This window comes from Pongo pygmaeus, chromosome 12 (genome assembly GCF_028885625.2).
Source record: "Pongo pygmaeus isolate AG05252 chromosome 12, NHGRI_mPonPyg2-v2.0_pri, whole genome shotgun sequence".
In the NCBI taxonomy this organism is placed as follows: Eukaryota; Metazoa; Chordata; class Mammalia; order Primates; family Hominidae; genus Pongo; species Pongo pygmaeus.
In genome coordinates, this window is record NC_072385.2 from 29,925,952 (window position 1) to 29,952,544 (window position 26,593).

Consider the following 26,593-nt stretch of genomic DNA (forward strand, 5'->3'; position numbering starts at 1 on the left):
TATCCAGGCTTTTTTTTTTTCTTTTTTTCCCCACGTAATATTTATTGTACAACAAAGGCCCAGGGAGTTCCGTGTGTGGGGTCAACGTGTTAGCTGAGTGGAAAGGCAACTTCTCCTGCAAAGCTCTGGTCTAAGAGGCTGTACAGTGCCCGGAAAGCAGATTAGACTCCGGTGAGAAAAAGCAGTATGAGACCAATGAAGCCCACATCCTGCCATAGAGAGGGCCCCTCCATGCTACGCGGGAACATGGCATTACCATACTACAGTGATTTACGTGAAACAAATTGGCTTTCAACACACACAGCCAGAAAGAACATCTCCTACGCAATTCAGCTGAGCCCAGTGGGTTTTCTGAGTGCTGGGACATGGTGGGGAGAATGCAGGGCGCCTCCTACGCCCATAGCAGGATGTTACAGCAGAGGAGTGAGGAACAGAGGCGTTCTGCTTCAAAGCAGCACAAACTGGTCTGAGCAGCGGAATGTGAGGTGCACGGCTATGAAGAGCCTGACTGTCATGTGGGGTTCAGGAAAAGGAGTCTCACTGCTCTCTGTAAGGTGACCTGGGCCAGCTCCGCCAGACCAGGCGGCACAGCTGCGGAGGACATGCAGGGTGATGTTACTTCCCGCCTTTGCCATTTGCAGTGTGCAAACTCATTTTCTTTCTAAAGGGTGTGTGTGTCTGTATTATCCTTAGGAAAAATGTTAAAAGAACTTTACTTTTATTCCAACAAATACATTTCTTTCCTGCAGAAAGAACGAACATTCAGCGTGGCTAACACATCACCTGCTGCTTCTGCAGTCCTCTGGGTAGGGAAGCCAGGAATCCAAAACCGCACATGGCCTCAGGTGACTTAAACTTTTAGGACTGACTCCTTTAGGAGGCTCTTGCCCCCTCTCCTTAGCGAGGGGCCTCTGAGAGCTGCTGGAAGAAATGACAAGAGCCTCCTTTCATCACCCAAGAGTTCAAGTCTTTGTAATTATCTCAGTGACATTTAGAAAGCATTTGCTTAAAGCACTTTATAACTGTACTGCTCTTTTTTTTTCTTTCTTTTTCTTTGAGACGGACTCTCGCTCTGTCACCCAGGCTGGAGTGCAGTGGTGTGATCTTGGCTCACTGCAACCTCCGCCTCCAGGGTTCAAGCGATTCTCCTGCCTCAGGCTCCTGAGGAGCTGGGATTACAGGCGCCCACCACCACACCCAGCTAATTTTTGTATTTTTAGTAGACACATGGCTTCACCATGTTGGTCAGGCTGGTCTCGAACTCCTGACCTCATGATCCACCTGTCTCGGCCTCCCAAAGTGCTGGGATTACAGGCATGGGCCACTGCGCCCGGCCAACTGTACTGGTCTTAAACGAGGTTTCAGCCAACAAGGGAGCTCTAGGACCTACATTTCAGGATGAAAATAAGACTGAACATTCATGAATTTAACCTGCAAAGCCACAAGGAGGAGCCTGGATGGGTGATCTTCACAGCCACAAACAGTTTTTGGATATCCTCACTGCCTGCCCTGTCCTTGCACTGTCCCTGGGACACAGTTATTTCTTATAACTAAATATCCCAGAATTTCTCCACAAAGTATAGCATAAAGCAGGCTTTAAAGAAGCCTGCTTAACTCTTCTACTTTAACTCCTGTATTTTTTTCATTTTGAATTATCTCCATTAGAATGTCAGCTCTATGAAGATAGGGACATTTTTTGTCATATAATTGTGTATTCCAGGGCCAAGTACTGTGTGACTGATGCTCAGTAAATATTTGTTGAACGAATTCTGAATGAGTAAATGAATGAATGAATGAGTAAATGATATTATGCTGAAGGAATAATAATTTAGTTTCTGGGAAAATCCAGGGTTATGTTACCATAAGGCTTTCATAGGTTAATGTTGCTAAGAGCCTTCCCCTTATACAGAAATAAATAGATGGACAGATATAGATGGACAGATGGAGAGGCAGAGACTGAACCTCATGGGAAGGAGAGCGTGGAGGGACAGCTTGGTTCAGGATGAATGGAGAGTCCTGAGCCAGGGCAGAAAGGTGCTGAGGAGAAAATGAGGAGTGTGGGGAAACAAAATCTCCCTGATTTCACAGTGCTCCTGCAAAAAGCCTCAGCCTCCTGAAAGAAGTAGGGAGGGGAAAAACCTGAAGGAACTGAAGAGCCACTCCGTGAACCTGAGATGGAAACACCACTGCTTTCAGGTGTGATAAGATCTAAGGCACCGCTATAAAAGCTGGACACAGGGGTGCTGATTGGACCCATTAAGGTGCTCCCTTCCCACTGCAATGGTTTGTAGAAGTGGGTTTAGTTCCATTTCAGAGCCTATTTAGGAATACGGCCCCCCCAAATGGTACAGAGGGTTGTAAGTAAAAAATTAAACCTGACAATCATTAGTCATGTCAAATGTTTACACACTCAAGAAGAAACTCTATTTTATTTCTTGTTTAGAAATGAGAGTCTACCCTTAGAGCTCTGCAGCCTGGGAAAGTTTCTCTCAGCCCTCTCCCAAGAATCTTCATGCTCTGAATTACTATTTAATTTTCCCCTTTCTACTTTAAAGTAGAAACAGCAATGGTTTTTATTGGTACCTTCTAATGTTTTTATAGGAGGCACCTAAATCTTCCACATAGATATTCATCACAGCTATAAAAGGTTTCATCATTTTTTGTAGGGTGATGCTAATTTTTCTTTTTCTATTTTCACAAAGAAAACACAGTTAAGAAGGTTTTATTAATATTTATAGCCCTTCTTCTTTTGATCCGTGACAAACTGCAAAAAGGTAAGAATCTGACCATGTCCAATCCATAAAACCCCCTTCCCTGTGATTTACGGGTGGTCACACTTCCCAGGCGGTGAGGGGCTCTGTCCAGCGACTGCCCTGGCTGACCCCGAGGGCGACCTGAGCCATAGGTTATTTCCTGTCAGTGATGTTTATAGCATACTTGGAAATTTCTGGAAGTCAAGAGAGAATTTGGGGGCAATGAAAGTTGATGTTTCTGTACTTCAAAGGAAGCTGTGTAATTAGGAGACCGTGAAGAGGGAACAGCGTGGGGAAAATGTGGAGCCCGAAGCCCACAGCCTCCTCCTGTCCAGCACCTGGCTTGGGGTCTGCAGGAGGGAGGAGACCTGCAGCAGTGTGACAGTGACAATGTCCAGACTTGCTATTCTCATAGAGACAGAAGTGGGCAGAGGAGAGGCCTGAGCCAGGCAGCGCTTACCTCGGGGCTGGAGAAGTGGGGGGGCTTGCTGCCCTCACTTTCGCTGGAGCTGCTCTCGGTCTCCGAGTCAGATCCGGAGCTGCTCTCTGAGTCGCTGGAGGAGCTGCTGCTGCCGCTGCTGCTGCTGCTGCTGCTGCCCTTGCTGGAAGGCACCGAGGTTCTGCAGTTGGGCTGCTGGACCACGGCGCTGCCAGCCCGCGAGGCCCCCGGGAAGGAGAGGGAAGGAAAGCCAAGTGAGCAAACAGGAAAACACCACCAAGCTGTCATGCACCCCAAAGAGGGAGGAGGCACGCAGCCTACACATCTGTCAACCATGACCTGGAACTCAAAGAGCAGGCGTCGAGGTCAAAGTCATCCTAAAGGTTAAAGCAACTCATATACAGAAATAAAATCGGGAGTGAAGTTGGTGCCCCTTGGTAGTCGGCACTGGTTATTCGTGTGGCCATTTTGGAAGGGAAGGTGGTGTAACATCCAAATGGCTGTTTCTATTTTGCTGCTGTTCTGAGAATGGCTTTTCAAATGCATCCCCAAATCCAATCATCTACAAAAATGCAAGGAAATCCAAAAAGCTTAAACTATTTTGCAAAGCGTGAAAATGACTGCTTTATTTTTGCCCCAGAGGAAAATGCAGCATGATGGCAGGTATTAGGCAGAGGGTTGTCAGGAAGGGCACGGCATTCTGCTCTGAGCTTTCATGGCCTGCTGGAAGGTTCCAGAGACCAAGGGACTGTCCAAGTTCATGTCTTGCTTCCTCCCTTTTCCCACCTGTAGTTGAGTGCTGTAGTGATTACAGGTGCTGGGATGTTGTTATAAATTGTAACCTTCCTTTGAGCCCTTTCCTAGAGAACTGAAGATCCCTCACTGACACACTTTTGTATATTCTGGACTTTAAAATTCAATCCCAGTGCTGTGGCTTATAGGAACTGCATTTCACATTTACACTTGATGTTTATATCCATGCTGAAATTTGCCAGAAAGTCATTACATACTCAAAGATAACAAGAAAAATTGACTGATGCTTTCCAATAGTAATTAATTAACCATAAAAATTCAAATAGCACACATCCACCCAGAAAGTGTTTGAGCAAAAAAGAAAATTTCAGTACTCACATAATATTTAACATCTTCAAAGTCCTTTATTAACAAAATTGAAACACACCATAATGTGTTCCTTTGAGGTCAAGCTCTAAATACCAAAAATGCCGGTCACTCTTGTATGTTGAGTCAGAAAACTGCTTCCAACTGTGACCCAGTGCTTCTATAGGACCAAGCATTAGTGAAGGCCAGGGGCCAGGGAGCTTGTGGGGGTTTTACGGTCTCAAGTGCGAAGCAGCCTGGACATGGTAAAGGACTCCTTTCACCCATCCCTTAAATCTTTGATATGTGCTTTGCCCAAAGATGACCTTCATAAATCCTGGGTATGGGGGTGGGGATGGAGGTAATACTCATTGGAGCTTTGTTTCTATAAAAATCACCAGACAAGAAACTATCTTGCAGGAGATCTAAAAATAAAAGCACCTCTTGGAATGGCAGGGTTAGGGGAACCAGAGTTTGAACATAACTTTCCCTAGTGGGGTTTTCATTTCTTCCACCAATGTCACGGTCCATACTGATTGTCTGACAAAATTCTTCAGCATCAGACAACATCTGCACGTTCATGCCTTGCCTGAGCTGCAGCGATTTCTTTTCCAGCCTGTTATTTGTGTCTAGAATTGAGTGAGGAATCCTGGATCTTAAGACAGAGTACGGCAAGGGACAGTTAGAGCTCAGGGGCTGTAATATTTCTTTCCTTCCTTATGAACAAAAATCTGTCTTTCCTGTTGGCTGAATTGAGATGGTTACTATCAATGGAATCATAAAAAAAAGACGATTGAATTCTGACTGAACATGAACATCTGGGATCCACGTTAATAGTTTGTAGAACTTGACAGAAACAAGCAATGGGGAAAGGATTCCCTATTTAATAAACAGTGCTGGGAGAACTGGCTAGCCATATGCAGAAAATTGAAACTGGACCCCTTCTTTACACCATATACAAAAATCAACTCAAGATAGATTAAAGACTTAAATTTACAAACTAAAACTATAAAACCCTTGGAAGACAACCTAGGCAATACCACTCAGGACATATGAATGGGCAAAGATTTCATGACAAAGACATCAAAAGCAATTGCAACAAAAGCAAAAATTGACAAAGGACATCTAATTAAACTAAAGAGCTTCTGCACAGCAAAAGAAACTATCAATAGAGTAAACAGACAACCTACAGAATGGGAGAAAATTTTTGCAAACTATGCATTCGACAAAGCTCTAATATCCAGCGTTTATAAAGAACTTAAACAAATTTACAAGAAAAAACAATCCCATTAAAAAGTGGAAAAAGGACATGAACAAACACTTTTCAAAAGAAGACATACATGTGGCCAAAAAGCATATGGAAAAAAGCACAATATCACTGCTCATCAGAGAAATGCAAATCAAAACCACACTGAGATACCATCTCACACCAGTCAGATTGGCTATTATGTAAAAGTCCAAAAATAATAGGTGTTGGCGAGGTTGTGGAGCAAAAGGAACCCTTATACACTGCTGGATAGGTGTTGGCGAGGTTGTGGAGAAAAAGGAACCCTTATACACTGCTGGTAGAAGTGTAAATTAGTTCAACCATTGTGGAAGACAGTGTGGCGATTCCTCAAAGACCTAAAGATAGAAATATCACTCAATCCAGCAATCCCATTACTGGGTATATACCTAAAGGAATATAGATCATTCTATCATAAAGACACATGCACACGTATGTTCACTGCAACACTATTCACAATAGCAAAAACACAGAATTAACTCAAATGCCCATCAATGACAGACTAGATAAAGAAAATGTGGTACACACATACCATGAAATACAATGCAACCATTAAAAAAAAAAGATTATGTCCTTTGCAGGGACATGGATGGAGCTGGAGGCCATTATCCTTACCAAACTAACGCAGGAAGAGAAAACCAAACACCACGTGTTCTCACTTATAAGTGGGAGCTAAATGATGAGAACACATGGACACTGAGAAGGGAACCACACACACTGGGGCCTATCAGAGGGTGGAGGATGGGAAGAGGCAGACGGTCAGGAAAAATAACTAATGGGTACAGGCTTAATACCTGAGTGATGAAATAATCTGTACAACAAACCCCCATGACACATGTTCACCTATGGAACAAACCTGCACATCCTGCACATGTGCCCCTTAACTTAAAAAAATCGTTTTTTGGTAGGTCCCAAAACACCCAAAACACTGGGGGGAAACACACAAAAATAAACAAAAAAGCAAAACAACACATGGCTCAAAAGCTTCCTTGTTAGAAGGATGGGGTTGGGGGACATAGATGTGGAGGAAAGATATGTGTTTCTCTGTCACCCTCTGGAGTGACATCTGCCAAAGATTAGCAAATGAAGATGACTAAAGAACATTCTGATTGGTGATCAAAGCCATTGGACATCATAGAAAACCAATCAGTACATTCTATCTGCTTTCACTCAACAAAAAACATGCGATGCTGGTTCTGTGTGCTCTGGGCTTTGTGTGTACAGCAGAGGCAGCAAGGTGTGTGGGATTCCTTGTGGCTTGCACCACAAAGTGACTGTCTTTTGAAAAGCGGCACCTTAATTTCTGGAAAAGCGCCCATTCAACAGCTACCATGCTGCCTGCCTTTAATGGCTGTGGTCCTGAAGTGATGAGGCACACTAGCCCAAGGAGGCAGCATCTCCGATCTGAATTATATTGGCAGAAAAACCTTATACTTTAATGTTTTCCTTTCTTAAATTACGAAATTCACTTAAAATGACAGTTTTACTGGCCTTTGATTTGTTTCTAAAACAGCTGAGAGAGCCAAGAGTTTAGGTTTTTCTTCATACTTGTAAGGGTTGTGAAATTTACGATGTCTGGATTAAATATATTCATGTTTCAATGGTCCCGGTAGAGTATGTATAATATCTAGAAACAATCATAGCAAAGATGGGGGCAGACTTTCCTGGAAGGGCGCTGGTAGCTCCAGTTGTGGGATCAAGATCACTCTCCCCACTTCCACGAAGGCAGCTCCTCTAATCCATCCTTGCATGGGGCCTTGGGGGTCAGCTGACCATTCTGGCCTCAGTGTAGTGATTGCTCCCACCATGGGTGCTTGCAGCTGCTTTACCCATCGTGGGGCAGCTACAGCAGTGAGGGTGGCAGAGCCAAGATGAGGAAGCCAGGAATGGCATTCCCTGCACACGAGTGCTAGTGAAAGGATGGACTCAGCTAAGCCACAAACACACACATATACATACGTCTATAGAATTTGTTGTTGCCCAGGCTGGAGTGCAGTAGTGATCATAGCTCACTGCAGCCTCGAACTCCTGGGCTCAAGCAATTGTCCCTCCTCAGCCTCCCAAGTAGTTGGAACTACAGGCATGTACCACCATACCTGGCTAATTTTTGTGTTTTTTAATAAAGACAGGATCTTTCTATGTTGTCTAGGCTAGTCTTGAGCTCCTGGCTTCAAGCGATCCTTCCACCTCAGCCTCCCAAAGTGCTGGGATTACAGGTATGAGCCACTGCATCCAGCCTAGGCTTTATATATTTAAAATTGCAAACTGAAAATTTTAGTGTGCCAATTGGTTGTCATGTTTACATACCAAAGATGCTTAAAAAAATTAACTTAAGCCTGGGCAGCATAGTGAGACCCTGTCTCTACCAAAAAAACCCCAAAAAACAAATTTGCTGGGTGTGCTAGCATGTGCCTGTGGTCCCAGCTACTCAAGAGGATTACTTGAGCCTGGGAGGTCAAGGCTGCAGTAAACCATGATTGTGCCACTGCACCCCAGTTTGGGTGACAGCAAGGCCCTGTAAAAAAATATATATATTATAGTGGATTTTTTCCTGAAATGATAACACGGATTGGTTGACATGATGACACAAGCTTGGACAATTTTTAGCATGCTACCTACCAAGTTCTTGGACCCAGTGCCATCTCACGAACATGGTGCCATTTGACAGCAGCCATAAAACATTACTGAGATCATGTAATAAAAGTCTGTGTGTCACCAAAGCTCAGCACAGTGCCTGGCACATAATAGGTATTCATGTGTGATTACTAAATGAAAAAGTAAAAAGAAAAAATTCATCACTGGGTTAATGAGTTTTTTTTAAAAAAAGAGATTGAATCTTTCGAAAAGGTTATAATGTCACTTTTCCAATTAAAAAATATTTAAGAGTACTTCAGGCCGGGCGCGGTGGCTCACGCCTGTAATCCCAGCACTTTGGGAGGCCAAGGCGGGAGGATCACGAAGTCAGGAGATCAAGACCATCCCGGCTAACACGGTGAAACCCCGTCTCTACTAAAAATACAAAAAGTTAGCTGGGTGTGGTGGCGGGCGCCTGTAGGCCCAGCTACTCAGGAGGCTGAGGCAGGAGAATGGCGTGAACCCGGGAGGTGGAGCTTGCAGTGAGCTGAGATCGCGCCACCGCACTCCAGCCTGGGAGACAGAGCAAGACTCCGTCTCACAAAAAAAAAAAAAAAAAAAAGAGTACTTCAGTAACCTTTAAGACAGACTTCTTCCTTTCTGAGAATATTTCTTAAAATGTACTCTAAGTTTCATCTGCTATAATTTAAGCACAGTTCCCTCTTGGATGGTTTGTTTACTTTTTGCATTTTGATTTCATGAAATGTTTGGCTGGTTTTGTGAGTGGTCAGAGCCAAATACACCTTTGAGAGAGGTCCAGTTTTCTCTAAATGATCTGCTTGGTGTGTTTCTTCCTATGGCTGTGATGACACCTTCCTTTTGGAATCTGGCCTTGGCTAAGTCTGAACGCAGATCGTAAAAGAAAAGACCTGGAGGCTGGGTGCAGTGGCTCACGCCTGTAATCCCAGCACTTTGGGAGGCCGAGGCAGGCAGATCACAAGGTCAAGAGTTTGAGACCAGCCCGGCCAACATAGTAAAACCTCATCTGTACTAAAAATACAAAAAATTAGCTGGGTGTGGTGGTGGGCGCCTATAATCTCAGCAACTCGGGAGGCTGAGGCAGGAGAATTGCTTGAACCTGGGAGGCGGAGGTTACAGTGAGCTGAGATTGTGCCATTGCACTCCAGCCCGGGCGACAATGTGAGACTTCATCTCAAAAAAAAAAAACAAAAACCTGGAACCAAAATGACAAAGTCTTGGATCTCATAGTCAAGGGTGCTCCTGCCTGCCAAGTGTATTGTGGGGCCTGAATACATATCCAAAATTGTCCACACACTTTTAACTGACAAGTAACTTAGAGAGAGGCTCTCTGCCTGGTTGGTGCTGTGTGGACAGCTGTGGTGCCCACATCGCACCACACTTGCTGTGGGCACTCCACTGGGATTGACTGAATAATAATGTTTGCTCCTCTTCATTCAACACTCTGTGAGAACACACGCTTGATATCCAAACCGTAACCAGTGTCCTGGCAACAGTATTCCTTTATTAATAGCATCACTATTGATATTAATTCATCTAAAACCATACCACATGATAAGTAAAAATGGTAAATGCGGGGTTGAGGAGGTTTGCTATTGCTAAGAATTGTCGTCCAAAAAAAACCCAACTGGCAGGACTGTTGCTTCTATCCTGAAATGTAATTGTTTGTTCTGCAACACTTCCAAGAATGATTTCTCTATAAAACTTGGCCTTTGAAGCTCTTCAGGATCTGGTCTCAATCAGATTTCCAGCTTCACCTCAATGGGTCTATCCCTAAACCTTGGCAATAATACATTTCTCAGTGTCTGGACAGGCTGGGTCTGTTTCGAGCAGGGTGCCCTTGCATATGCTATTTTCTGTGCCAGAAAGTCCTTTCTCTCTTTTTCCTTTGAGTTAGTGTTACCTCCTACTCCTTCTGCAGGACTGAGTGGCTATGTGTTTCCCTACTCTGTAAAGGTTTTCCCAGCTCCCCCAGGCATCAATGATGTTTCCTCCCCCAAGTCCCTCTAGCATACTGCCCACTTCTCTATTGCAACCCTTACCACGTTAAGGATTGGAATCATCTAATTTATCCATGCAATGTAGTTTGTTCTGTTCCCTTGGGAATATGTAGGAGTTCTTAAAACTGGTAACTTTAGAATGCTATCATTTACATACGTATCAGGTTGAAAACTGAGAACCCACGGGGGCCATGCAAGTAGCATCCATGAGTGAAGTGTTCAGGTATAAGCAAAACAAATGTGTAACATTGTAAATGGCAGTAGCCTCAGATCCCCAGTCGGGGGGAAGCAACCAAACTGGAGAATCCCACTAGGTCGAATGCTGCTTCTCCAGGCCAGCCTATCTCTGTACCTGGAAACAAGAGCTCATTATTACCAAACCTTTTGATTTTTTTTCACATGAAGCCCCAAATCCTTATGTTTATATCAAATCTCCTGATTTTAAAATGCTGGTAACTAATTTGAAAAGTTTTAACAATGAAAAGTTTCATTGTATTTTAGCAATGAAACACATTTGGTAAAGAAAACACATGTGGGTAAGAAGAGGCCTGTGGGGCACCATTCTGAGACCTCTGATCTATGTCCCATTATTACACGTTTTGAGATGGCTCAATATAAAATAGAAAAATATAGAGACCACAACCAGGAGAAGTTTTACCCACTCAGGAATTTAGACTAGCAGGGCCAGGGACAAACAAGGGGTGAACCAAATACTCTCACTTCCTCAGCCCACCTTTTTTTTCTTAAAGTGAAAGCAAGTTCATAAAGTAAAGGAATAAAAGAATGGCTACTCCATAGACAGAGCAGTTACCAAACACCATTTTGTATTTTTTTCTTTATTTTTTTAACCTTAGGATTTTTTTTTTTTAAATTTTTTATTTCCATAGGTTTTGGGGGGGAACAGGTGGCATTTGGTTACATGAATAAGTTCTTTAGCAGTGATTTATGGGATTTTGGTGCACCCATCACCCTAGCAGTATACACTGAGCCCAATTTGTAGTCTTTGATCCCTCACTCCCCTCCCACCTTTCCCCCGAATCCCCAAAGTCCACTTTCCCCCGAATCCCCAAAGTCCACTGTATCATTCTTATGCCTTTGCATCCTCATAGCTTAGCTGCCACTTAGGAGTGAGAACATACGACGTTTGATTTTCCATTCCTGAGTCACTTCACTTAGAACAATAATCTCCAGACCCATTCAGGTTGCTGCGAATGCCATTAATTCATTCCTTTTCATGACTGAATAGTATTCCATGGTATATATATACACCACATTTTCTTTATCCACTTGTTGATTGATGAATCAGTCCACTTATTTAAAAAATTCTATTTTGAAATAAATATAGATTCACTGGAAGTTTCAAGAAAAATAGTACAGAGATTGTTCATGTACTCCTCACCCAGTTACTCCCAAGGTTAAATCTTATGTAACTATAGTACAATATCAAAACCAGAAAACTGACAATGGCACAACTGTCCTTGTGCCATTCCTTGTAATTTTATCACATGTATAGACTGTCAGGCCTCTGAGCCCAAGCCTGCACGTATACATCTAGATGGCCTGAGGCAATCGAAAACTACAAAAAAGAAACAGCCAGGTCCTGTCTTAACTGACTGACCAACCTTACAACATTCCATGATGACTTGTTCCTGCCCTGCCCCAACTGACTGATTGATCGACCTCGTGACATTCTTCTTCTGGACAATGAGTCCCATCATCTCCCCATCATGCACCTTGTGACCCCTCCTCTGCTGACAACAGATAACCACTTTGACGGTAACTTTCCACTGCCTACCAGCCTTGTTTTCAAATTAGTCACACAAAGCCTGTTGGTGGTCTCTTCACACAGACCCGCTTGACATAGATTCATGTAACCACCACCACAATTAAAATATAGAACCATCCCATCACCATAAAGATCTCCCTCATGACACCCTTTTAGGATCATTCACGCTGACCTCTGCCCTCTACCATTCCTAATCTCTGGTGACCACTCATCTGTTTTCCGTCTCTAAAATGCTGTCATTTTGAGAATGCAAAAACAGAATCACACAGTTATGTGTTCTTTTTTAAACTTAATTATTGGGATATAATTTATTCATAGTAAGTATCCTTTTGAGATGGGCCTTTTCTCAGTCGACACAATGTCATGAGAGCCATCCACGATTTTTAATATATCCATAGCTTGTTTCTTTTTATTGTCGGGTAGGATTCCCTGGTATGGACCTTTAAAGGTTCCTCTGTTTTTTAACCATTCACCCAATGAGGGACATTCTGGCTGCTTCCAGTTTTGGACTGTTAAGAATAAGGCTGATATGAATATTTCTGTATAGGTTTTTATGTGGATGTAAATGTCCATTTCTGTGGGACACTGCTTCCAGGACTTTCAAATTTGTCTTTTGTCTTCAAAATTTGACTCTGATGAGTCTGGGCGGGGATTTCTTTGAGCTCTTCTTGTGTGGGATTTGTTACCTTCTTGAGTCTGTAGGTTTATGTCTTTTGTAAAATTTGGCATTTTTAAAGCCATTATGAGTTTGAATACTTTCTGGATAATTTCCACCCTCACTCTTTCTCTTGTCCTTCTGGAACTCTGATGACACCCATGTAAGATCTTTTCTTACAGTCCTGCAGGTCCCCGGGGCTCTGTCCTTCCCTATCCCCAAGTCTGTTTATTCTCTGTTGTTCCTATCAGGCAATTTCTCCTGTTCCATCTTCAAGTTCAGTAATTCTTCCCTCTGTTCTCTTCATTCTGCAGTTGAGCTCATCCATTGAGTTTTTCAAATTTTGGTTATTGAATTTTTCAGTTCTAAAATTTCTATTTGCCTTTTCCTTGTATTTTCTTTATTACTGTGGTGAGATCCCCTACTTTTTCAGTTGTCTCAAGCTTGTTTTTCATTGCTTATTGAAGCATTTTATGATGGCTGCTTTAAAATGCTTGTCAGATAATTACAACATTTGTGTTGGTCTCAGTATTACTATCTGTGGATTGTCTTTTCTCATTCAAGTTGAGATTTTCCAGGTTCTTGGTATGATGAGTGATTTTCTATTGTATTCTCAACATTTTTGGTATATAATACTTTGATTTTTAAAAATTATTGCTTGTTTGTGCAGGCCTCCACTAATGCCATATTGGCAGGGGAAGGGAGGGTTCTCTCCTTACAGTTGTGCAAAGGTGGAAGTTTAAGCTCCCCACTCAGGCTTTGCTGATGGAGATGGGGGCCACAGTTTTTTTTTTTTTCCCCATGGTGTTTGTCTGGAATAGGGTGGTTATTGTCTACAAGTTTTCCACGGTGGCTCACGCCTGTAATCCCAACACACTGGGGAGGCCGAGGCGGGTGGATCACTCGAGATCAGAAGTTCCAGACCAGCCTGGCCAACATGGTAAAACCCCGTCTCTACTAAAAATACAAAAGTTAGCTGGGTGTGGTGGCGTGCGCCTGTAATCCCAGCTACTTGGGAGGCTGAGGCAGGAGAATCGCTTGAACGCGAAAGGCAGAGGTTGCAGTGAGCTGAGGTTGCGTTACTGCACTCCAGCCTGGGCGACAGAGTGAGATATCATCTCAAAAAAAAAAAAAATTATTCTTGCTAGGATATGCATTTCCTGACCCTTTCACTACAGAGAACTGGCTTTCCTGTGGCTTCTGTCTGTGCCTGCTGCGAGGTTGCCAGCTTCGCCAGCATCCACTCTGCCCTATACAAGGAAAAAAGGAAACCCGGGGAAGTCACCACCATGTCTTTTCCTCAGGCCCGAAGGCCCAAGATGATTTGCCTTCTCCCCGCCTTTCAGCCTTGTTATGTTTGTTTTATATGTAACATCCATGGAGTTTAGCTGTACTTAGCAGAAGGAAGAGGAAAAAGTGCATTAACATCTTGTCCCAGAACAGGCAACCACCCACTTGGTATTTAGCAAGTAGAAAGGAACCCTCTCTCAATACTTCCAACCTCCAGCTCTGGTTAATTATCTCAAAAGCTGATGAATGAAACAATTACAAAAGTCTCTGCTATAGTTCCTGCCCATTTTATCACCTAGTCAAATTAGGCACTAATTCACTCATTTAAAAACTGCTATTATGAGAGTTAAGCTCAGATTTTACAAGGGTGTATACCAAACCTGAAAAGGACATGTTACCAAGAATGTACACAGCCTCGTGAGAAAAATGACTCAAATGAAATGAGGCTGTAAAAATGTTAAGGATAGAAAGTTGAGTGCTTTAAATGTTATGTTCATAGTGAAACATTCTCTCAATATATTTGTGAGGTAATGGGCTTTCCAGGATTCCAGTTAGCTGGGGACAGACAAATGGATTGGAATATCTAAGTGTTGACTTTGCTTTTTCCCTGGGAGAGGATAGGGTTTTGCTGATGCTGGGTTTTGCTCAAGATTGAGTTAGAGCCTCCTGGGGCACCTGGGATCTGAGCCAGTGCACGGCACACCTGTTCCAGCTCTGTGGGAGCACCTCTGCCTCAGTCATTCCCGTGACCTTGGCTAAATAAGCCGAGGACCTCATCTAAACTCACAGGGTGTAAGTGTGTGGTCTTTCCCTGCCAGCGTGTGGGCTACAAAGCAGCATGGTCACAGTTATGTAAAAATATACACACAGAGGAAAAAAATGCTGGAAGGATATTCAACTGTTAACTGTGGATATTTTTGGATGGTGGAATTATGTGGATTAAATGGTTTTTGAACTTTCTATATTTTCAAAATTTTCATTTTCTTTTCACCAGTAAAATGCATGACACAATTTTCAAGTATATGTGATTGTGGAAAATGACTATTCATGTATTACTGAATTTAGCTTGCTAGCATTTTATTTAGGAGTTTAGGGGGTTGATATTCACAGGAGAACTTAATATTTACATTTACATATTTTACATTTTGGAGATTTTTGTGTATCATGATGGTTTTAGCTTAAAAGAATAAATTGGATAGTGTTTTACCTTTTCATAGTGTTCTGGGAAATGTTGAGTAATATGAAAGTTATCTGTTCTTTGAAAGTTTAAAATAATTTGTCACTAATAAAACCATCTAATCTCAGAACCTTTTAGAATGGCAATTCTTTGATATCTTTCACAATTTATTATTTGGTTATTGGCCATTAATTCTTTTGTCAAGTTTTAAATTTTTTTTCCCCAGAAGATCCTATTTAATTTATATTTTCAGTTTTATTACCACAAAAGTTATATAATATTCTCTTATAATAAAAGCATGGTATCTATTATATTATTTCTTTTTAAATTTTTCCTCTTCTTGTTTCTTCATTATATTTGCCAAATTTTTCTATTTTCAAAGAAACAGCTTTTGATTGATATACCATAATAACTCTAGTATTTTCTGGATTTGCTGCTACATTTTCATGTTTATTTATAATACTTTTACAAACTTCTTGAGTTGAATGCTTGTTTTAGCTATGTTTACTCTTCCTTAATAATAGCAGCCTTTGCAACTATCATCCTGCCTCTGAGTATACCCATGGTTGCAGGCGATCATCCTTATCATGTTCTGTTTTTATTTTCCTTACTTTCTAAATAGATCATTGAAGTAGTTTTTAAGTCTTGTTTGATCAAATAGTCATTTAGAAGAATGCTTTTCAATACCTGATGACATTTCAGTGGGATAAACATTACACTTTGGTCCAAAAATAAACAAGATGGGAATGTATAATAGCTTAGCACATGTGGAAACCTCAGTGGTCAGCAGCTTCAGCCTGGGGCAGGAAACTTAGAGCTGTTTTGAGCTGATTTGGAAAAGGTGAGAGGAGGGACAGGCAGCACAGCTCATTAACTCTGAACCAGGAGTGGGATGGGAATAGGGAATGGCCTGGGGAAGGGATTAGGCCATAAAGAAGACTTATGCACCACTGTGATATCCCAAAGGGCCCTGAAACCTTCTATTGGCCTTAGGGAACAATAAAAGTCAACAGAACCTGCCACATTTAGCAGAGGAGAAACTCAGTAATATAGGAGGTCCATAAACTTGGACATAAATTAAGTCTCATATTTCACTGCTGATGCTATTGTAGCATCTGGAACTCTTTCAGTTACAAACCAAAGAATTCAAAGATCCTCCTGACCAGCCCATTAGGCCATTTACACAGACATATCAGGGAGTGAGGTGCTGAGGCCCAACTTCCAATTTAAGAAGAGTGTTGAGAACCAAGGCTTGATCCCCAATTTGAGATACCAGAGAGCACAGATGTCACCTTGTGGGGTCCTAGTTACTTCCATAAAATGTCATAGATGACAAAAAGCCATTAGTTCTTAACCAGCTGCCGGATCCTCTGCTCTCTTGCTTAGAGGGGCGCCGTGGCTTGGGGAATCTGTTCTAACACTCGAAACATTTCTTAGTTTGGAATTCCTGAGTTTATAGCATCACTACCTGACTACTGACATTTGCTAAGAAATACAATTTCTTTTGTTCAGGGTTCAGCCCTGCTTTTGGATTTATCAGCTTTTCTTTTTCAGATGGGTGAAGAATGTTCTCTTGTAGATGAACAAAGACAAAAAAGCTATTGCTTGGAGCTCTGGGTCATATTGGGAACCAAGTTTTACTTTCAGTCGAATAAAGACCCACGTGTGGCCCCACCAAAGAGAAAGGCATTTCACAAATAAAGAAAAAATACAATAATGTACAGACATTCATTGGTTCCCAAATATTTCCGGGCTTACTGATAGTTTTTCAGACTATAATGTAATAATATATTTATTTAATACTAAAAGTCCATCAAAGAACAGTTTCCATACAGCCGTCTTCTCTGGACCCAGGGCTTTGAATGGGGCAGAGCCCTCTAGCCTGTCCTTCAGACGGAAATGTTCTTGGAGATCTGTACATGTCACTGGGCAGCATGGAAATGGCTGCGGATCTTTTTATGTACGAACATGAATTAGGCTGGGAGTCCAGATGGCGGAGGGCCCTGGAGGATGCCAGGCTTGTCCACTGTAAAAGGCTTCTCTGAGAGCCCTGTGTTGGCTTGGCCAGGTCCCCTCTGCACCACACAGCTTGGCAAGACCAGTTTGCAGCTGCATTTCCCGCCTGTCCTGGGCACTGTTTGAGAGACTGTGACAAGCGGCAGCTGCCTTCTGGTGAGACAACTCGCCTCCCCGCTTTCAGGCGGGTGGTACCACTAGAGACACTGAGTTGAAAAGCCCTTCTTGGCCCAGAGAGAACCTCAAGCAGGGAATTCAACATCCTTCTTTGACAACTGGGATGGGAGCTGCCATGTGGCCTGGGCCCAGCCATGAGAAAGCTGAGAACATCCACTTGGACAACTCGTTCCCTGGCAGAGGGAGCTGAAAGCGTGGATGGAGTGACAGCCATCTGGTGGGTGTGTGGGAGCCAGGGTACATGGGATGGGAGGCGCTGCCTCTTTGGAGGCTGAGCTGGCTGGCTGGCGGGTGGGATGGCCATGCCAGGGGTTGGGGGCCATTGCCCTCCAGCTGCCAAGAGTGAGCAGGCTGCCCCAGATAAGCGAATAACCTCAGCAGTGTTTCATCTGACCTGCTTGCAGGACACAGCTTCCATTTGCTTCCGACTTCCTCTGTGTGCTCTCCCTGCCACTGCAGCTGCTGGATACGGGCAGGGAAGCTCCCACTCGATGGCTTTTCAGGCACCAGGTCTATGGGGAAATGCTGGGAGATTCTGGGCTACAAGAATTGCCTGATACTCTGAGCTTCTTTCTAGCCCTGTCCTCAGGGACTGCTTATAGAGGTGAAATCATGTTGAGGGCACCTCTGTAAACCCATCTGCTTTCTACCTCAAACCTGGAAGAGAGAGGCTCTACTGTGAGGAACACCTCTTTTACCCCAAGCAATGGGAGCGTTTTAAGGCAACATAACCCATTAGAGATCCTGCCACCCATGTACTTATTTATAATAGTCCTTCCATTTATTCATATATATTTTCAGTTCGAGGAGGCCTTTTGGGTAGTGCGGCCTCAAACTGCTATCCTCATGGAAACTCCATAATCCATATGGCAGTAACACTGTACCAGAGCTCTTTGACTTTAAAAAAAAAACAAAACAGCTTTATTAAGATAAAATTTACATACCACCCATTTAAAGTATATAATTCAATGTATTTTATAATCTTCATAGGATTATACAACTATCACCATGATCTAATTTTAAAACATTTTTTATCCTCATTTATCCTCCTTAAAAGAAAACAGCACTTTGGGAGGCTGAGGCAGGTGGATCACCTGAGATCAGGAGTTTGAGACCAGCCTGACCAATATGGTGAAACCCCATCTCTATTAAAAATATAAAAAAATTAGCCGGGTGTGGTGGTGCACACCTGTAGTCCCAGCTACTCGGGAGGCTGAGACAGGAGAATCGCTTGAACCTGGGAGGTGGAGGTTGCAGTGAGCCGAGATCATGCCACTGCACTCTAGCCTGGGCAACAGAGTGAGACTCTGTCTCAAAACAAACAAACAAACAAAAAAAAACTGTGTACCCATCAGCAGTCAATTCCCATTTCTCCCACTCCAAGCTCCCCTTGCCCCCAGCCCTAAGCAAGCACTAATCTCCTTCTTGCAGCTATAAATTTGCCTATTCTAGACATTTCATAGACACGGAATGATGTAAGTATGTGGTCTTTTGTGACTGCTTCTTTCACTTAGCGTAATGTTTTCAAGGGTCATCTATACTGTAGCATATATCAGCCCTTCGCTGCTTTTCCTGGTTGAATAATATTCCATTGCATGAATATACCACATTTTGTTTATCCTTTCATTAGCTGATGGACGTTGGATTGTTTCCATTTTGGGCTACTATGGATAATGCCAGTATGTGCATTCATATCTAAGTTTCGTGTGAACGTATGTTTTCATTTCTCTTGGATATATACATAAAAGAGGAATTGCTGGGTCCTTTGCTAACTCCAAGTTTAATCTTTTGAGAACTGCAAGACTATTTTCCAAAGCAGTTGTACCACTTTGCATTCCCACCAGGAGTGCATGGAGTTCTAACTTCTCCACATGCTTGCCGGCAACTGTTACTGTCCATCTTTTTGATTCTGCCCATCATAGTGGGTGTGAAGTGGTGTCTCACTGTGGTTTTGATTTTGATTTCCCCAGAAGAAAATGATGTTGAGTGTCTTTTCATGTGCTTGTTAGCCATTTGCATAGTTTCTTTGGAGAATGTGTATTCAAATCCTTTGGCCCTTTTAAAAACTTATAATTGGGTTATAGTAATTTTTTATATATTCTGGATACACGTTGTTTATCTGATATACATTGTGAAAGTACTTTCTCTCTGTCTGTGGTTTCTGTTTTTACTTCCTTGATGGTATCATTTGCTACAACACAAACATTTCTAATTTTGCAGTAGTTCAGGTAACCTATATTTTTCTTTTGTCACTTGTCCTTACTTGACTCCGCTTAATAGTAACAGATGTTTAAACGTATAGGATTCTTTTAACTGTTTTCAAGGGATTTTCTTTTCAAGTCCCACCTCTGAGCCTCACAACAAACCAAAGGAGTAGAAAAGTCAGCTACAGTTATGTCTACAGAAGGCAGAGCAGAGGGGTCCAGTGACTCACTCTAGGCTGCACATCAGGTTAGTGGAGGAGAGAGGCTGAAGCCCAGATCTCAGGCTCCTAATACTACCCTATGTTCTCTCAGGAGTGAAACTTCCCCAACCAGTGGGGATAAATTACCAGCCTTCTGGCCCCAGTTGGACACATTAGGTCATTTTGCCCTGTGAGGCAGGATGGTGCAGAGTCAGACAGACCCAGGTGGACGTTTTACTGACTGCTCGCTGGCTATATGACCTTTGGGAAGTTACTTACCCTCTCTGAGCCTTGGCTACCTCATTGACATTAAAAGGGTAACAAAAGTGACAACCTCATAGTGTTGCTAGGTGGGTTAGATGAGAAAATGCTCATAACATTCTTTTTTTATTTTTTTTGAGACAGAGTCTTGCTCTGTCACCCAGGCTGGAGTGCAGTGGTGCTATCTTGGCTCACTGCAAACTCCGCCTCCTGGCTTCAAACAATTCTCCTGCCTCAGCTTCCTGAGTAGCTGGGATTACAGGCACCTGCCATCATATCCAGCTAATTTTTGTATTTTTAGTAGAGATGGAGTTTTGCCATGTTGGCCAGGCTGGTCTCAAACTCCTGACCTTAGGTGATCTGCCTGCCTTGGTCTCCCAAAGTGCTGGGATCACAGGTGTGAGCCACCGCACCCAGCCTCATAACATTCTTAACATAGTGCCTAGCACATAGCAAGTGCTCAAGTAACAGTTAATATTATTCTTTAATTTTAAGTAACTGTAATGCTTCTTCCAACATGGTAGCCTAACCAGTAAGAATTCTTCCAGGTTACCTGCATTATTAACTCACATTACCCATCTGGTCATTTTGCAGAATTATAAATGTTTTCTCAGGAAGGAACTGAAGAGATCAGCTAGTCTGACTCCCCAGAAAAGGGAAGTGGCATGTACAAGATTGCACAGCAAGTGAGTTTTCCAACACAACCTTTCAGAAGTCTCCTCTTTTGTTTCCATAAACCTGGCTGCTTCAGTGCAAAGCTACAGATAGCTCTGATCGATTTATTTATTCATTCATTCATTCATTCACTCACTCATTCATTCATTCATTCATTCAGAGACAGGCGCTTGCTATGTTGGCCAGGGTTGTCTAGAACTTCTGGCCTCAAACAGTCCTCCCAGCTTGGCCTCCCAAAATGCTCGGATCACGCGTGTGAGCCACCATGCCCGGCCCAGACAGCTCTGATTTTGAACAAGGTCAAAGGAAGCTCCCAAGAGAGACTGGAAGGACCCAGAGTGATGGCAGTGCCCAGATCTTAGTCTGGAATCATGTTTGGCTCCTGAAAACCCTCTTTCTAACCCAATTTCTGTCTGAACAAACCAATTCCGTTTCTCTCCTGTGTTTAAAGCAAATAAAGTGAGCTCTGAATGTCAGCAGCATGTGGTGTTTAATTTGCATCTCACCAAGGAATACAAGACTTAAGGATGATGAGCGAAAAAGATTTTTATGGAAACCAAATTACAGCATCTGAGACACAGGCTTGTGGCCGTATCAGCTCAAGCTGTGATCTTGTTAGCTGTCATAAACCAAGCTGGGTTTGTTACTTGGGTGAGGACTCTCAGGGCAAATGTGTAAAATACTACTCAGGTGTTTCTGCAGGGAGTGCTGTTCATCCTTTTCAAAGGCTGCATCACAGAGCACAGCTGATAGACTGTGTCTGGTGACAGGGAACAGGGACCACAATTAAAATGAGGGAAAACACAGTAAGAACATGCACGTCTCGCCATCAGAAGCCCCTAACGAGGGGCGTGCCTGGGATTGGGTAATTCTGAGGCTCAGGGGCCTCACCAAGGACTTGGGCTCTGTCTGTCTTTCCTCACTGCCACCCTTGGCTTGTCTTTAGGTGGATTCGCCTCACTCCTCTGACGGCTGCTGCGGTTCTCACATACAGATGACAGTGTCCAGAGAAAGGGATATTACTGCCCTGTGTCCCTTACTAAGTAGATCACCCCTCACTGGCTTGAATGACACCACATGCCCATGACTAAACCAGTTCCACAGCAAGGGTAGTAAGGCAACAAACACTAGCTTAGGCCAATTAACAGTCACCCCTTACGATGGAGGACGACCAACCTCCCCTGAAGACACTGGCCACTCAGAGTAGAGTGACCCAAACGGGTTCTCTGTGAGGAACTGATGGATAACTGCTGAGCAGGCAATCAATGGTGTCTCCCTCATGCAGAAGGCCTGCTCCAGTAATGAGATCCTGGGTATTCCAGACAAACCAGATTAGCTAGACATCTGCTCCAGACCACAGGGCTGGCTTGGTGGGTCATCCCAACTGAGACTCTGGGAGAGAGGCATTGGGCCTAGGAACCTGCACACCAGGGCTCTAGTCACAGCTGTGCTGATAACCCCACTGTGGGTCTCAGTCTCTCCATCTATGAACAGATGGGCTTGGACTAGATGATTTCTGCGGTCCCTGTCACTTCTAATACCCTTCGATAAATGTATACTTAATTAAAAAGAAAAAGCAGGCCAGGTGTGGTGACTCACACCTGTATTCCCAGCACTTTGGGAGGCCAGGGTGGGAGGATCACTTGAGGCCAGGAGTTCGAGATCAGAATGGGCAACATAGTGAGACCCCTGTTTCTGCAAAACCAAAAAAATTTGCCAGGGATGGTGGTGCACACCTGTAGTCCTAACTACTCGGAGGCTGAGGTGGCAGGATCACTTGAGCCAAAGGAGTTAGAGGTTTCACTGAGCTATGATTGTACTACTGCATTCCAGCCTGAGTGACACAGTGAGGACCTGTCTCCAAAAACAAAAAACCCCAAAGACCCTCTGAAACTTTGGATATTTGTCCTGTCCAAATCACATGGTGAAATCTGATCTGCATTGTTGGAGGTGGGCCTAGTGGGAGGTGTTCGGGTCATGGGGGAGGACTGCTCATGAATGGCTTGGTGCCCTCCCCCAGGTAATGAGTGAGTTCTCACTTTATTAGTTTATGCAAGAGCTGGCTGTTTATAGGAGCCTGGTACCTCCTCCTCTTCTCCCTCTTCTTGTCATGTGACACACCTGCTTCCCCTTCGCCTTCCACCATGAGTGAAAGCTTTCTGAGGCCTCACCAGACACAGATGCTGGTGCCATGCTTCCAGTACTGCCTGCAGAACCATGAGCCAAATAAATCTCTTTTCTTTATAAATTACCCGGCCTCAGGTATTCCTTTACAGCAATGCAAATAGATTAACACACCGTTTTTTAAATTACTATCCCTAGAGATGCCTAACCTGAATTTCCAACTAGAAGCTGTGTTAATTTCTATTTTAATTATTTCTGTTCCTCCCATTTAGGCTGATGAGCAATGGCAAGGCCAAGAAAAGACCAGAGAACCCTGGAGCCAGAGTCACAGCTGATTCACTCCTGCTAATCTTCAGTTGACTATAACAAGCTGCCTGGGGTTTCCTCCCTAAATTTGCACACAGCATTGCTGCGTAACAGCTGAGCATGTGCCAAATTCCTGGCTTTGCTACCTCTAGGAGTCTAGGTAATTCTCATCATAACTAAGTCTGCTATGTTGTGCTGTGGGTAGAGATTTCTTATCTTGCTGTGTATAAACTGGCTTCGAGGGATCTGCCTGCGACCACGTCCACCCAGAGCATTTTGGATTTCAGGTTTAGGTGGGTGAGGATTTTTCTGCCATGAAGAATGGTCAGTGCTCCTTGCCTGTCACTGTTGCTCTGCAACCATATGTGCCTGGTACTGTTCTGAGTGTGGTGGGGGCAGAAGGCACAAGGTTAGTCATGTCCTTATAGTTGGAGGACCTAGAATAATGTTCAAGAGAAAACAGTGTATGTCAAGTGCTCAATGCGGCCATACAATTCCTAGTCCTAATTCTTAGTTCTAAGATTTGAGAGGCCAGGGGGAAGAACAAGGAGTAGAGTTTCCAGGCAGGAATTCTTGGAGGAAGTGGGGCCTGAAACACTGAGTAGGATTTGCTAGGAAAAGAGAGAAGGGGGCAAGCTCCAGGCAAAGCGGGTGGAATAACAGGAGGCTGGGATTTGCAGGGCGGGTTGTGTAGGGGAAGCTGAAATAGATGCAGGCCACAGGGAGGAACCATTTATCCTTCCTTCAATTTTATAGCATCCAGCACCAGGCAGCCCTTCTATTTAGATATGTGGGTGATAAGGAAGAGAGCTGAAAAAACAGACTGGGATTGCCTGGTTTCCTATAGGGTGTGAAGCTGAAATTCTATGAGCAAATCTATGTAATTTAAATAAGACTACACCAACTAGGACGTGCTGAGAACAATACAGGACCAGGGGTCTCCACCCCACTTTGGTACAGTCACTGCTGGAGTGGAGGGAAAATGAGTTGAGGGTGGTGCGTTCTCCTCCAATCATGGCAACTCATTCTGAATGCACTGCAGAGGCTGTGCCCCCGGAGGACTCTCAGGGAGGTGGTCCTGATCGAAAATGGCTCCCACGTGCAGACGCTGAGAATGAGCCCAACCCATGAGAGGCAAATTACCACGAACACATTTTATTCAAGGGAAGGAATGTCAAAGCCAGGCCTTTGTTTCTTTAAGGTTTGCTGAAAATAGAAAGGTTGTTTTATGGGCAGGCTGAGCAAAGAGAGAGAAGGCAGAGAGGGGGTGGTAAGAAAAAGAAGGGGGAATGAAATAAACTAGAATGTGGTCAATATAATTTTATTTGCTTTATTATTCCTGAGTATGGTGCCAATAAGTCTGAGTTCTGCGACTCCCAGCTCCACCATCACAGAGAATGTGAGCAATCTCGCTCCCAGAAATGAGCTGCCCACTAAAAGGAAAAGAATCACCACATCACAGAACAGGCCAATAAAACTCTCAGCCCAGCCCAGCCTGATTGGATGGAGTCCTCCCAGCAGGGTCTGAATGACCTGTGCATCAGTGCTGGAGGACAAGGCAGGCCTGCTGGGCTGCAGCCCGTTCTGTCATTGAACTCAGACCACGGGGTCAGTGGATGCAGAGTCAGGCCCTGGCTGGGCATGGGCACAGGCAGGACGACTCAGACATGTACTGGAGATAGTCCTTGCCGACAGGGAGCTCCCGGTGGAAGCTCTGGTTCATGTCTTTGATCAGAATGACTCTGCTTCGAACAAAGGTAGCCTTGCTTTTTACCACTGCAGAAAAGATGAGTGAGAGAGTTCCCAGGAGACTTTTGGTGGTCGAAGGGAGAGAGGACAGGAGGAAGGTATTTAGTCAGACTTCAGAGCACGCCTGGTAGCACGTGCCTCAGTTAACTCCAAGGAGCAAAATGCATCTGGGACCTCCAATTTTTTTTGTTGATCTCTGGTTCCTTTCTTTTTTTTTTTTTTAAACTTACAAGATAGGCCTTTCCTAATGCCAAATAAGGGCAATGATCAGCTTCCCCATTCCTGGAGCCAGGACCTGCCACATCATTTGCAGTGCAAAATGCAAATGAGAGCCCCTTGTTCAAAGAGCAAGATAAAAGTGCCATCCTAGGCACTCAAAATACAAAGGTTCCTCCTTTCTTCTATGGTCTCTCAGTTGGTCAAGGCATTTTAATTTGCTACTTAATGTCATGCTTTCTGGGCACTGGAATACTCATGCGGTGAGTGCAGGATCCCACAGGTATCTGGAGGCTCGCCCTGCAATTTAGCACTTGCAAGGAGCTCCCCACCTTTGCCAGCCCAGGATGGGTGTGTGATGCCCTGGCTGGGGTGAGTGAGGTCGAGCCAGGTATCTCTGTGTCTCATGGACCCAACTGACATGGGAGAGAAGACAATCCCCATGGGGACTGCAACCTTTGAACTGGGACACATGAGGCCTCTGGGTTAGGGTCAGGGAGAGGCTCGTCCCCCTGCCCAGCCACCCACTGCATGTGCTCTTGTGCTGTCAGCTTGGGGCAAAACGCGGGTGCCATGTTTGGGCCTGTGAGCCCTGTCCTGACCTGGCATGCGCCCATACCCTCCTGGGGTGCTGGATAGCAGGAGTTACTGTGTAGGGTGGAGCAGGCAAGGCCAGGTGGGGCCAGGGCAGCAGGCTGCAGCTGGCAGCAGAGAGGGACCCATGGGAGCCAAGGCTGTGAGCCCAGGCAGATGCTCCATCGTCCCATTGGACTTCACTTAAAAAACACGAATTCAAAGATAAAGTTATTAAGGATTTCAAGATGCCAACCACACAGCATTTAAGTAAGAGGCCATCTGCGTACAGGGCCCTGGGAGGCTGTACAGTTCACTGCTCCTGCCTGGAGCCACCAGGTTGCTTCTTCTACCTTTGTCTTCCTCTAAAAGAAAATGCCCAAGCCACAGCTACCTCCAAGATTCTGGGGATTGTTGCCTTCTGAAGGCGTTCAGTTCCTGCCAATCATCTACCCAGCTACCTATCTGCTTGAATTCCCCTAGGTGCTTGCTAGTAGAAAGGTGGAAGAAAATTTCCCAGACTATCTCCAGGTAACCAAGGAGGTGACAGTTTGGGAAGCTTACAGAAAGCTCTATGGAGATAGAATTTTAAATAAGCTGGAGTCCCATGTAATTAAAATAATTTTGAATTAAAACTACCACTTCAGTAATTGCTTTTATATTATAATATTTACTACCATTGCCATTGTGTAACTCACCTCATTAGCTACTGTTGGAAAAAAGTCAGTCAATGAATAATTAATAGGATGTGATATCCAAGGGAGTAATGGTGCTTAAAAACAGAGCTTGAAGGAAAGTGTCACCCACACGCAGCCCTATTAATGAGAGTCTGGCAGTCCAATGCCACTTGCAAGGAGGTGAGGCCCTGGCCCGTTGCCTCCTGTTATTAGAGGGCAATAGAAAAATCTCCTTAGCCTCGTCACAGACGTGGACATAGGTCAGGAATTCTCCTTAGTGGCAGCAAGAAAAAGCTTCCACTTTATCAAAGCAGACAGT

At 44.0% G+C, this 26,593-nt stretch overlaps 1 protein-coding gene across 11 annotated transcripts in view; it reads right to left on the reverse strand.

Moving 5' to 3' along the window:
- AFF3 (ALF transcription elongation factor 3) overlaps window positions 1–26,593 on the reverse strand; it is a 579,079-nt gene that overhangs the window by 55,229 nt on the left and 497,257 nt on the right. For all 11 annotated transcript variants that reach the window (XM_063649229.1, XM_063649227.1, XM_063649228.1 and 8 more), the window contains one exon: window positions 3,214–3,400. In XM_063649229.1, coding sequence (XP_063505299.1) covers window positions 3,214–3,400 — 187 coding nt within the window. The remainder of the gene's footprint in view (window positions 1–3,213; window positions 3,401–26,593) is intronic.